Source organism: Phaethon lepturus, unplaced genomic scaffold (genome assembly GCF_000687285.1).
Source record: "Phaethon lepturus isolate BGI_N335 unplaced genomic scaffold, ASM68728v1 scaffold16425, whole genome shotgun sequence".
Taxonomy (NCBI): domain Eukaryota; kingdom Metazoa; phylum Chordata; class Aves; order Phaethontiformes; family Phaethontidae; genus Phaethon; species Phaethon lepturus.
In genome coordinates, this window is record NW_010540073.1 from 1 (window position 1) to 13,156 (window position 13,156).

General features: G+C 40.7%; 1 protein-coding gene across 1 annotated transcript in view; it reads left to right on the forward strand.

The window, feature by feature from the left end:
* Positions 1 to 2,083: 2,083 nt before the first annotated feature.
* Positions 2,084 to 13,156, forward strand: part of LOC104620974 (reelin-like) — a gene marked incomplete at its 5' end in the record, with an annotated part of 26,302 nt that continues 15,229 nt past the window's right edge. The window contains 5 exons of the mRNA XM_010287343.1: positions 2,084 to 2,235; positions 5,248 to 5,360; positions 6,990 to 7,198; positions 10,356 to 10,484; positions 11,492 to 11,601. Coding sequence (XP_010285645.1) covers positions 2,084 to 2,235; positions 5,248 to 5,360; positions 6,990 to 7,198; positions 10,356 to 10,484; positions 11,492 to 11,601 — 713 coding nt within the window. The remainder of the gene's footprint in view (positions 2,236 to 5,247; positions 5,361 to 6,989; positions 7,199 to 10,355; positions 10,485 to 11,491; positions 11,602 to 13,156) is intronic.

Below are 13,156 nucleotides of genomic sequence, written 5' to 3' on the forward strand. Positions count from 1 at the left end.
GGGCCAACTTTGTTTTCCCAGGCACTAAGCGGCCAGCCCAAGTCCTTGCAAATTTTTCCTTTTTTTCTTTTCCCCCTCCATTATTTTGCTTTTCAAATTGTATTATGTATTAGAAACTCCCTTCTTTGGATTGTTGCGATCAGAATGGAGGTTTAAAGTGCATGCAGCCATGAATAGGCACTGAACTCGTGTGACGTTACAGGCTACGTCCCCATCGTATAAAATTGCCACCACCACTGTCCCTCTCTGCAACGTTTCTGCTTCGGGAATTGTACACAACTGCTAACAGATGAGCTTCCTTAATTGCTGAAATATGGTTTTACTGTGTTCCAACACAGAAACAATTTATACCCGGGACAGAGCTTGCAGGAAGTTCTCAGGCTCCCTCCCCTCTGTGGCAGCACCGGAGCCTTTCAGCTCTGGGAGCGGAGGCAGAAGCATCCCTCTGAGGGGCAGTGGAAGGCGGCTCAGCCGCGGGGCCACCGCCACCTTCCTCCGTGTAGAACTTTCTGGCCTTCATTTCTAATGCTGCCTAAAAGGAGAGGATCCCTGGAAACATCCATCACCTGCACCATTCGTGACCCCGAGTTGTTTTGTGGGTCGCTACAGAGAGTGTTTTAATTCAGCTAAATAGAGCGTACGGAAGACCAACAGAGCGTTGTGAGGTTTTGTCGCGTAAGTGAAAGTAGCCACAACTGTTTAATTGGGACTTGCCTTCAGCCCAAGGGACCCGTTTTGATTGTATTGCACGTTACCTTTACAAAGTCTGCACGACTGAAGTACTTCCCTCAGAATTCGCGTTCGGCTAGACTGTGGTACCATTAACATATTTATATTTATATTAAATGAGCTTTTCAGTGATGTTAAGCTCGCTAATTCCTGTGGAAATGACTGGCAGTTTTAAAGCAGGGTTTCCAAACAGGCACGTTGCTGCTCTGTCACAGTTTAAGGCAATAGGAAAACTGGCAGCTTTCAGAAGATTCTGGAAATACATTTTGAAATAGTTTGAAGGGTTAAACTGATAAACAGATTGTTAAGCTGTTGGAATGGCAGTTTTAGAAATTGTCGTATGCCACATCGCTGCTAGAGATTGTTTCTGCCGGAAGAGGCCAGGAAAAGGCTCTGCCTTCCCACAAAGGTTTCCGAACGTCAATGTTTTCTCATTTATCCTGAATGATGCCGGCTAGTTAAATGATTGGATTATCAGGATTTAATTATTCTAAATAATTTCATTGCTTTATCAGCCTTATATTTTAAAAATGCTTTATTATGAATTAATTAAGACTTCAACGTGAATAATACCAATAATAATATCAGACCAAAATAACGTACGGGTTTTCAACAGTTTCTAATCTTTCAAAATATTTTAATCAAGTTTTGAAGAAACCAACGCTTTCATGATGAAAACATATTTTCAATAAAAAAATATCTAATTGAAAATTCTGCAACAGCTCTTTTACTTATCACTGAATAAAAATAAGAGAAAATGTTGCACAGAAAAACTGAGAAAGATTTTATCTTTACATAATAAACACACAGCAGGTTTTTTTTCTAGTCTATTCATGTGTTAGTTAAAAACTGTTGCCCTAAATGCTTACAAAGATGAAAAGAGAGCATTTTCAGCTATTACCTCTGCATTTAATGACTGTATAGTGGATATGGTGGACATGTGGCTTTTCAAGTGTCATTGATCTATAAACCTTAGATTATACAAAGTGAAACAGAACGCAGTTCTATTTTAAACATTTTTATGCCAGGAAAATAATGATGACAGAACAACACAACACTAAATATTTGGTAATAGCATTCATTAAAAGCCTCATTTTTTTAGTAATTCATGCTTTTCTGCCAATTTATTTTAAACATTTACATTTACTTTGCTTTATTTGAGTCAACAGAGTTTAAAAAATAGTATCGAATATGTAAGTAACGTCATAGGAATCATATTTGAAACACTGCATTTTGTTGTCCTCTCTAAGAGTAGCAGCAGCTACTTTTGTATGTATAAATGAACCCCTAGAACATGATTTGTATGAGTTTATCGTGCCGCTACACATTCTCTGCCCACTGTTGACCTCTCCAGGTGGGACATATTCGGAGCCGTCATTGGTACTGAATGTGGGACGCTGGAATCTGGCTCAGCTATGGTATTTCTCAGAGATGGAGAAAGAAAAATATGCACTCCGTACATGGACACTACAGGTTATGGGAACTTAAGATTTTATTTCAGTATGGGTGAGTATATATTCCTAATGTAATACAACATGTGGTGCATGTGAGATTTAAATTGCACAGTGTGCATAGAACTATTTTAAATACTCCTCAGAAGAGGATAGCTCTGATTCATGACCGTGATGCCCATGAGGATGTAAGACTGACCACTCTCACTCAGACAGAGAGTCCACCCCTCTGGATGCCCACACGGGTGTATAAACATGGTGGGTACATAAGCAGGCCTCCCAAAAATATTCTCCCAGATGGCACTGACTTCCAGATGAAAATATTTCTGAACCAGACAGGACATTCTGGGTTTAGTAGCCCTTGGTGGGCATTTCTTCCATGGATTTATCCAGCCTTTTTTTTTTTGGCTGATATAAACATTTAGCTCCAGGTTAAAACAGTTTAATATAGAAGTTACATGAAGGTGTGTCCATGTAAGGTCAGTGACTAAACTTCCTTTATAGTGAGAGTAGACGAGGTCAGTACCGTTGCTGGAAAAACCCATTCAGCTCACCATGAGATACCTGTGCTAGACCAGCTGAGCAGCTCCCTGGATGCCACTGACTCCATGGGTTGGATCTCCCTTGATATAAAGGAAGCTTAAGCACCCGGTGCACACTTAGGTGTGCGTTCACTCTTATTCAGTCCTTAGGCAAGACTCATTACACAAGCACAGGTTGTTGCTACTTGAGGTGTCCAAACATATCTGAGGTACCAGCACAAGACTATCAGTTATAACCCAAGATTTGTGGGAGAGGCACAGCCTGCTGGAGTAGCAGGTAGGTCAGGCCAGTCCCTCTACAGTGTCTAAAATGATACTTGGTACTAGTTTTTATCAACTGAACCTGCTTCTTGTGCCCACAAGACCCTGTAGCCACTCCATAGTTCTTCATGTGAAGAAGTAGCTTACCTTGTACCTTCTAATTTCATTCAGTGCCCCTCACCTCATACATTAGAAGAGACGGTCATACCTTTGCCACCCTCACCACACCATAGAGTATTTTACAGGTACCTGTCATATCCTCCTGCAATCATACCCATGTGGAGCCTGGTGTTAATCCATCGCAGTGAACTGAGTTGCACCTGAGGGTGATAGGAGTAGCACAGAGGTGGGAGAGCTTTACCTGGCTGAACCCACAGGGTAGTTTCTGCTCAAAAGCTCTTTTTATATTTGTGAACATTTTCCTCTGCTAATGTATTGGCCCAGGGTGAGATTCACACAGAGCGTGCTATAGTGTGCTACAGTCTTGGAGGAGGTATGGTCTACATGTGGCATTCCTAGTGAAAAGCACTGATGTGGTGTTAGCATCATCTGTGGACCGTCCCTGCTGGAATGAAACACAACCTCAGTGATTTACCAGGGCTAGGAGAAAGCAGCCAAGAACAAACCCATCCTGCTACTTTCCCTCCCCACTGTTGTTAGTGCAACTGCATTAGTTCAGTTTTGCAACAGACCAAAATCCCTGTGAACATGGTGTTTATCATTCAGTACCTCACAGTGTTTTTCCAGAACTTTTATTTTGCACATAAAGGAAATTGCATGAGGTTATTCTCTCAACACCGTGTTTAGAGGAGATGAGGGTTTTTGCTTAAAAGTAGAAAATAATAGAATAATAAAGGAGGAAGCACAGACTAAACTTGTGACCTCCACAAGCAACCTTCTGTATCAACAAGAAAAAACAGCCTTTATGTAATGAGTGGAAGACCTCATGTTGTCGTCCTAAATTGTCGCACATCTCCTCTGTGTTACATGAATTACCAATAAAGCACAGGAAAAAGAGGATGCTTTTTCCCAGTTCTTCCAAGCGTTACAACACCTGCAAGAGAAGCAGGAAATAAATTTGCTCAACCTTCTGAACTTAGGGGAGAAGTTGTCAGCACATGCAGGCACAGAGGATAGTGGGATATCACTTGAAAAATGTATTCTGTACGTACTTGTAAATTAAATAAATGATAGTTTAAACATTCAGGCAAGCAGAGGATTTGAAAGGGCACGTGGATAATCCTTAATATAGTATAATAGACATGAAAGACGCACATCTTATTAACTCTCTGGACTGTTTTGCCTATTTCATTCCAAGAACTGACCATCCATAGAGAAAATAGCAGAGGAAGTGTTTCATATATGCAACCTTTCTACTTTACAGACTTTTCAAAGAATCTTCCTCATCCTGTATTTTTCTGTTTGGTTTGTTGTTTTTTTACATACCTGCAATACCCATAGTGTACAGGGAAATGATGTCTCCTGTTTCAGTTACAGATACTTTGCTTAAAAAACTTTTTTCTAGAACACCAAACGAGTGTGATGATGTCCATCTCATAACTATAATGCAGAGCTTAATGCTCAAATTTGCCAATACATCTGCTCTTTCAGAGAAGGTTAATAAGTGTTTTGGGTTCTCCCAGTACAAAGACATTTCAAATGCTGCCCCATTCCAGTGAGGCAACCATGTCACACATGTTTTGTGTGATACAATAGATTCCATCCATCCCTTTTAGGATATGGTGTAGATAGTAGAAGCAGCAGCACAACAAAATAGGTACGCAGCAGTTTTCCTCATTTCCTACTAAGAGCAAATTCTCAGCTGTCGAACTATCCGCTGAGAAGTATTTACAAGGTCCTCACATAGGATGTGCTTGGCTGCACAGAGTGTGAGTACTAAGTAACAGTTTACTCATGAGAGCTCACAACCCAGAGCATTTCTATGTAAATACCATTTAAAGCATACAGATAGAAGTAGTGCTTTGGGCACAGTATTTTCTATTAAAATTGTTTTGATAAGCTGATTAAGAGAGTTACTTGAGGTCTTCATAATTGTCAGCCCCCTTGATCTCTGGCATGGTGTATCTGATCAAATAGTTCTTATACATTGTGTCCTTAGGGCTGGTGTTCTTTTGTTTCATATCCTAAATTAAATAGCATCTGGTTGTAGTTATTTTTGTAATTATGGCTGCGTAATATGATTCCACTTTCCGATAACAAGGGCTTCAATTAATTATTTTCTCCCTCAAATGTGTGTTGTACAGGGGGAACTTGTGATTCTGGAGAATCCCATGAAAATGATGTCATACTTTATGCCAAGATTGAAGGCAGGAGGGAACACATACCTCTTGATACCCTGACCTACGCTGCTTACAAGGTAAATCGTCTTAAACAAAGTGGGTGGATGGGGTGGGTAGTTCAATCTGCTTTTAAGCCGTTACCACAGTGTTGTACATTGCATTCCATAGGGGCAGTCAAAGATGACCGTCCCAAGGACGTAAATCAGGTGCAGACCTCACAACGATAGGCTGCCTTGCGACACGGCCCTGCAGTTACTGCTGATTACTCCACCCCACAGCAGGACGGCGGCGTTGGCGGGTGCTAGGATAACAGGCAAATGGGCAACGGGCAAAAAGTTTCAGCATCATCTGAAAACTTTGGTGATAATGCCTCCTCACAAATAATTTCTCCAGTCAAGCCCCCACGAGCCGCAGTTTGGTACTCAGGAGCCGTGTCCTGAGAGGGTCAGTCACGGTGGGATCGGTGGCTGGGAGGAGAGTGACTGGGAAATGCCTGGATGTCTTTCCTGCGCCTGGTGCGGGGAATTTCACATTTTACACTTTTTATTTCCATTTTAAGCACAGTTGTGTACAGGCAGCTTCTCTGTCACTGTACCCTCTTAGAGGGTCTGCAGTGATGTGGGCATGAACTCAGCCACAGGATGCGGTTGCTGGCGGTGTGCAGAGGCAGCTTCTCCTCTGCTGATAGTGCAACCTCCTTCCAACCATGTCCACCACCTCAGGCAGGACAATAAGGACCTTGAGCACACTGTCAGGATCCTTCCTGTCCAGGGCAAGGAAACACTTAGGCCACATCTACCCTGAGTAACCCAGCCCTGAGGTGCCCTTAGTGTGCTGCTGTAAAAAAAAAAACCAACAAAAATACATATATGCATGGATGCAGTATGCTTATACAATGTGTAGGAACTTTGGCGGTAAAGATGCAGCTATCTCAAGCACAGGTCTGTGTGCATTTCACTGTAACTCGAGTGTTCAGACAGCGAATGTTTACAGTAGGGTTTGGCCCGAGTTTGAGTCACTTGCATTGTTTCATTGTGTGTGGCTTCCCTCCTCGCCTGCTGCTGTGTGAAAGTCGGGGTAGAACTTTTTTAAAACTAAGGAAACTGTAATTGTAAAATAATAAAAAATTAATTGGGGAACTCGGGGAGAGATAGGATCTGAAATTACACTGAATTCATTGTGGAGTTTTTTTTTAAAACACGCCGTTTTAAAGCTGACATCCTTTTTTGACATAATAAGGGTCTAATTACATTGCTTTAGGACAAAGGCTAAGCTTCGTAAAGCAGTGCTTTCCTTTATTTCCACAACATAACATCCTCCCTACATACGCCTGTGAAATCCTGCTGTGACTCCATTCTCACGTATTCAGACGAGACACGCCGTTACCCTGCGTATGCTTCGGTGAGCTGAAAGGCTGCAGGACAAATATCATCTTCCATTGCCAGCTGAGCACTGACAAAATATTTTTCAGAACACAGAACGAAATAAACTGTTCCCGCTAAGGTGATAAGCAGCACCGGTATCCGGAGTGTTAATAGCTATGCACAGAATATAAAATCGTTTTATCTGGAAAAAGGTGGCTAAAAAAAGTTAACAGAAATGAAGCAAGAAGAGAGAAAAGCACATGTTTGGTTCAGCACACTTGAAGTTGTGACCTTTTTAAATATTATTCAGTTTATTTAAGCCTGATTTAATTTCTTTTGAAGGTTCCGTCTTTGGTTTCTGTTGTCATTAGTCCGGACCTGCAGACTCCAGCAACCAAGTTTTGCCTGAAGCAAAAGAGTCACCAAGGCCACGACAGGAACGTCTGGGCTGTGGATTACTTCCACGTCCTCCCAGTGCTCCCTTCCACAGTGACTCACATGATCCAGTTTTCCATCAACTTGGGGTGTGGAACTTATCAACCTGGGAACAGGTACAACAGGGAAGATTTCTCTTTTGATTATCAGCTTTCTAGTACATTTTGGTTTATAGCATCTATATGAGTATCAGAATTTTTTTTCTCAGAAAGAATAAAGCCAATGATAATGACAAATATAAGCTGCTCAAAAGCTAATGTTTCTCCTGATCTCCACAGGCCCAGCTTTATATACCCCATGTGCAACAAGGAGTTTATTAAATATCTTTCTAGGTCAAAACTTGCTTTTCTTAGTCCATTATTCTGAAATATGCTCATGATTTCAGACTGACTTTTGGTCCAGTTTCTAACGGATATGAGATTTACCCCTTAATACTGTGTAACGAGGAAAGTATTAAAGGCAGCAGCAGAAACCTGCCCTGCTGACCTCCCAGAGATTATTGATGCCACAAGTATATCTAATTCTTGTAAGAACAATGTGATAAATGGCCCTGATCTTGACGACCATCAGTATGAGGACCTCACTACCTGTACATTGACCACTGAACTCTTTTGCTGGCTTCACTTCATTGGGACGTTCAACGTTATTTTTTCCATTGAGTTAATCGGAAGGGAAAGGGAAAGAAGGGAGTAATTTGCGGCTTCATATTTTGTAGAATATTAGAAATGTTGGTTGGAAGGGACCTTCACAGGTCATCTAGTGAAACCTACTGCTGCAGTTGGGATCGTTACCAGCATAGGTCACGTTAGCCATGGTTTTGCCTCTCCATGACTTGAACCTCCATGGATGGGCATTGTGCTGCCTCTCTGGGTGACCTGCTCAAGGGCTCTGAGCAACTTGATCTAGTTGAAGATGCCCCTGTTCATTGCAGGGGGGTCGGACTAGATGACTATTAAAGGTCACTTCCAACCCAAACTGTTCTATGATTTTATGATTCTATAAGTGAAAAAATATTTCCTAATGTCCAGTCCAAAACTCTGAAGCCATGTCTTTATGACCATTGCCCTTTCTACTGTGCCTGCCAGTACTGAGGAGAGTTTGGCTCTGCCTCCCTTGTGAGTGCCCTCCGCAGCATCGCAGGCTGCCGTAGCTCACCCCTCCTCACCAGCCTGAGCAAGCCAGCTCCCCAGCCCCTCCTAGCTCGGCGCTCAAGGCCAGAAGGCACCTTGGTCATCCTCTGCTTCACCTCTCTGGTTTCTTAACACCCTTCTTTGAATAGGGGACCCAAAACCAAACTGTCCAGTGTCCTTTTTTCCTTGTGTACGTGTGAGACTGTTTATCCTGATATTTCATGAGGATTAAGTTACTTCATATTTTTCCAGAGTTGAGAGTTCAAAGAAACTGTAAATGCTTTCCCATCCATGCCTGATGGCCTCTACTTCCAACTGGAAAGAGCTGCATCAGCACTGACAAGTCCTAGCAGCCATACAGGGCAGCAAAAATCAAGGCATTGCACTTCTATTTGATAGGAAATGAAGGCACCAACATTTTTCTACATGGAAAGTGAAAACTTTGCCTGTAAACACTCCTGGCCTGTAAACGCGTGTTATATAAAATCTCTGTCTCAGTCTGTTATCTGATGGGGATTAGTACATATTTTGAAAGATTAATATTCTTCCTTCACGTAAATGATTTCTGAAGCAGAAGCGAGCTTCTTCGTAACAAAAGAAGCGCTAGATCCCTGTTATCCCTATTTGTACTTCCCAAATACAGCAACATTTCCCATCTCCTGGTCTACAGCATTATACATAATGCTTTCATTACTGCAAATGTGAGAGACTGGCACTGAATATATGCAGTAAATATGACCCTCCAAGGTATCAGTACAGTTAAATCTGAAATAAATTAGTCAAAACCTCCATAAACTGTTTTAATACACTCTTACAGTGTCATAGTGATGGTACATTTAAATAAAGTGATATTGTCAACAAACTATAATGAATAGGAAAAGTTATAATCCAATAATTTAGTATTGAGGTGATGAATTATGACTTTCATAATGTTCCACTGACATTACTTAAAATAAATCAAAGTATTACAAGCTAATTATACAGAGGAAATTACAAGAGTATTTCAGTAAAATACTAAATCCTTAATAAATCAAGCACTTTCTATATTACTTTTTCAAGGCCCTCAGAATGTAAAAGATCTAAGGGTTTCCTCACACTTCTAGACTGTAAACAGTGTTTTTTTAAATATGGTTTGAAACAGGAAAGGAAAAAATTCTAGTAACAGCTTTTTGAAAACTGAACTTGTCAATGAGCTTTTGGGAGAATGGGTTTAATAACTCATCATAGACTCAGTGGATGGTCTCATAGAGTTTCCAGTTCTCTCGTGTCACTATCTGCACATGGATGGTTTGGCTTACTGCTAGTCAATGAAACCAGAGAACAGCAGCCTTTTTCCTGGCAAATATGGAGTTTTTGCATATGGTTATGTCCCTATGACTCATAAAATTCACCACTGAGCACTCCAGGCTCTGTCTTAAGCCTCCAAAGACCTCTATGTCTGGGCAACGCAAGAGGATCCCACAGCTCCCGGGGCCTCTGCCTCCTACGGGGACTCCCTGAAGGGTGCCCTTCCCCAGGCTCCCTCCACCCTCCGCAGCCCTCGGTGGGGGCTGGCCGTTCTCACTGTTCCATAGTGCCTTTCTGAGCTCCATTTAGGCACGATGGGAGGAGGAGGCAGATGACTGAGGAGTCCAATGAAGTTAATACTTGTCAGCAATGGAAGGGAAGAGCCAGCCAGTGCATGAATAACTAGTGGTCTTCTACCACCTTCTGAAGATGTAATGCTTAGCAACTTGCAGTTACAAGTGTCCTGTGCTTCCATGATGCTGTCTAGCTCTGACAAATCCAAGTTTTCTCCTCACTATTTCTGAAACCATTTTTGGTTGAAATACAAGAGTAATATCAGCTCATTTAACAGCAGCAGCATAAAAACACTAGCAGGATGGTGGCAAAACAAGGACTAGGTGTTTAGACAATCCCCAGTCTATAGGTTACCCTTTTCATTTTTAAACACTCAGATTTGTTTCATGTTTGTAATTCCAGGATTCTTTGTATTCAAAGTCTGCTTGAAATTATTTCACATTTCAGCATCAGTTATTAGGAATAGCAGATTTGGTGGTTTCTCAGTGTTGGTGCTTCTATATTTCTATCTATGCCAAATAGGCTCACGGTCTTTCTCCTTTCTTGCCTTCACTGTTACCAGCGTCAGCCTGGAGTTTTCAACCAACCATGGTCGGTCTTGGTCCCTGCTCCACACCGAGTGTTTGCCTGAGATATGTGCTGGGCCTCACCTCCCCCACAGCACTGTCTACGCCTCTGAAAATTACAGCGGGTAAGAGTGTTCTCTGTAAAGCTAACTGAGATGCAAGATTAGAGAAGTGAATTATAGGTGACAGAAGAAAGCAGCAATTCATGCAACCCCGTGTCATCTTTCATTTTTGACTAGCTGAGGACAGCAAGGAAGGAGTGCTCTGGTCTCCCTGGCTGCCCAGTAATGAAATTTGAAATATATGGGGCTGCTTCTGTGGTATAATATTATTTTTTTGATGCTAAAGATAAATTACCAAAAAAATCTGGGGACAGCATGCTAGTAATTAGAAGAAAAGTTATACCTTGTCAAAGCCACAGAAGTTTTCTTCTTAGTCAGAGAAACCATCAGTCAAAGCCATATTTACATCCTCAGACACTTTTACTCACTTGGAATCCCAATATTGGCTTACAGTGAAGCACATCCTCTGTACTTCTGCAGATGGAGATGGTTGTTGCTGTCACTTCTTATATCAACCCGTCTCTTTACTAAGGCTCTCCAGTGCTGCTCTGCCTACAAAATGAACTGCAATATCTTGTTGCATAGTGCAAATCCCATGACTCTGTATCCTTCTCTATGGATGACATGAGAATGATGGCCCAGATCACAGCAGGCCAAATCCTCTGTGTCCCTCTTCTTACCGCCAAGGGTTTCCACCAAACAGAGCCCAGTTGTAATAAAAGGTTTAATTTATTATGCAATTTAGGAATATTCACCGTGATAGAGGAGTTGCTATAACAAAGCAGGTTAAGATCTTTGCTGACTTCGTGCATTCATAGAGGAGGAAAAAATGGCTGGGTTTTATAATGTAATAATTAACAATCATATATTGTATGAAGATATCATGGGCCATGTTCTTTTTTTTGTTTGTATTTTCTAAAGCCGCAGTAAGTTCACTGCTTCATTTGAGCAGATTTTAGAATCAAAAACTCTCACAAAGCTTCCAGAGTAAGTAAACACAACTGCAAAATGTACAGCTACTTAATACCTATCAGTGTAAAATGTTATTATTTGCGTTATATGTATTTCAGGTGGAACCGAATAACTATCCCCCTTCCCAATGCAGCATTAACAAGTGACACCAGGATTCGGTGGAGACAAACAGGACCAATCCTTGGAAATATGTGGGCAATCGATAATAGTCAGTATTCTTATCCATCATCATGATACATCAGAAGAGTAAATTTTTATATGCTGCTCCAAGTAATTGTATTTTCCAGAATCACAGGGCAAAGGATTTTCAGCTTGTTAAATTCCTTTTCTTCATATCTGCACTTGGTAAACAGGCACATTTTGAAGCTAGAGGGAAATTCTGCCATTTGAAAACACAATAGCCTAGTAGATTATGCTTTTTTTTTCTTTTAATTGAATGCTTTCCAGGAAAAGATATTGGTGTCAAGGGTTTAATATAACATTTCCTGACTGCTTAGTCCTAATTACATAAATAGGTCCTACACTGCGCTATTATGGACATGTACTGCACCAGCCCAAGCAACAGTTACCACATCTGGGACATATTTTTCCTTCTGGACATAGAAGACCTTCAGAAAGCAATGCCAAAACACCGACAAAACTTTTACATTGCTTACAATATATTCAGGGGGAAAGTACCATCTGTTTCAGGGAACTATTCTTCTTTTAGGAAATTATTTTTCACCTACCTATTCTTTAAATGGATGTGAAGAACTTGGAGGAGCTTATGTTGACTCATATAATAATAACATTTATTGTAGAGTATACCCAAGGCCAGTCTTGAAAACAAATACTTTAAAGCACAAAAAAAATATTTAGGAACACAGGATAAAATAGATACATGGTATGAAATGCCGAAATAAGTATGATTGAAAGGGCTAACTATGAGAAGGTGCAAATTTTTTAGCTTGCTCATTAGCCTTAAATGATTTGGGACTAAGTTAACTCCATCCAGAATTCGTTTTGTTAGATGTGTGAAGTATGTAATTTAAAGATTTATGGTGATTTACAATAGCCTGTTAAATCTTGTAGTCATTCCTAGTAAGGTTTGACATGGAGCCTGGGAATGGTAAATAGTTACATTCTGCAAAGTTCTTAAAATAGCTTAAAGCCTAGTTTTGACAAGAAAATCCTTGAAGCTGCCTCAATAATGTAATGCCACATACGAAAGTTTTTCACAAAAAGTAATGAAAATTATTCTCTTACTCACATTAATAGGAAGTAGCATCATCTTGTCATTCTGGATAGAGTATTAATGCTTGTCGTTAGAGATGATGATATAGATCAAAAAGAAAGTAAAATTAAGGGAAAATTTAGGTATGTATACATAAGAAAATGTCTGTGAGTATCTGCAAAGATGAATTGCTACCTAAAAAAATGCAGACTGTAAATGTTCGAGATTCTCTCAGAAGTTCACAGAAATGAGAGCAAGATAAAATAAATCCAAGGATCCAAACTCTTTACAGCAGAACAAAACCAGATTTTGAAAATTATTGGACAATTCATATATCTGCACTACCGCTGCTTGTAGAACAAAGTATAATTCCATTGAAGGATACTGCATGCTTAAAAACAATTTTACCAGCCATCTGCTCAAAAAGTGCCCACTCTGAAATCTGTTTGAGGTGTAGGACCACAACATGGGAATCAAGTCTTAAAGATTAGCATGTTTCTGAGGTTTTGCATGCCTCCTTTGTTAGATTCTAGTGGAACTGAAACTTTGC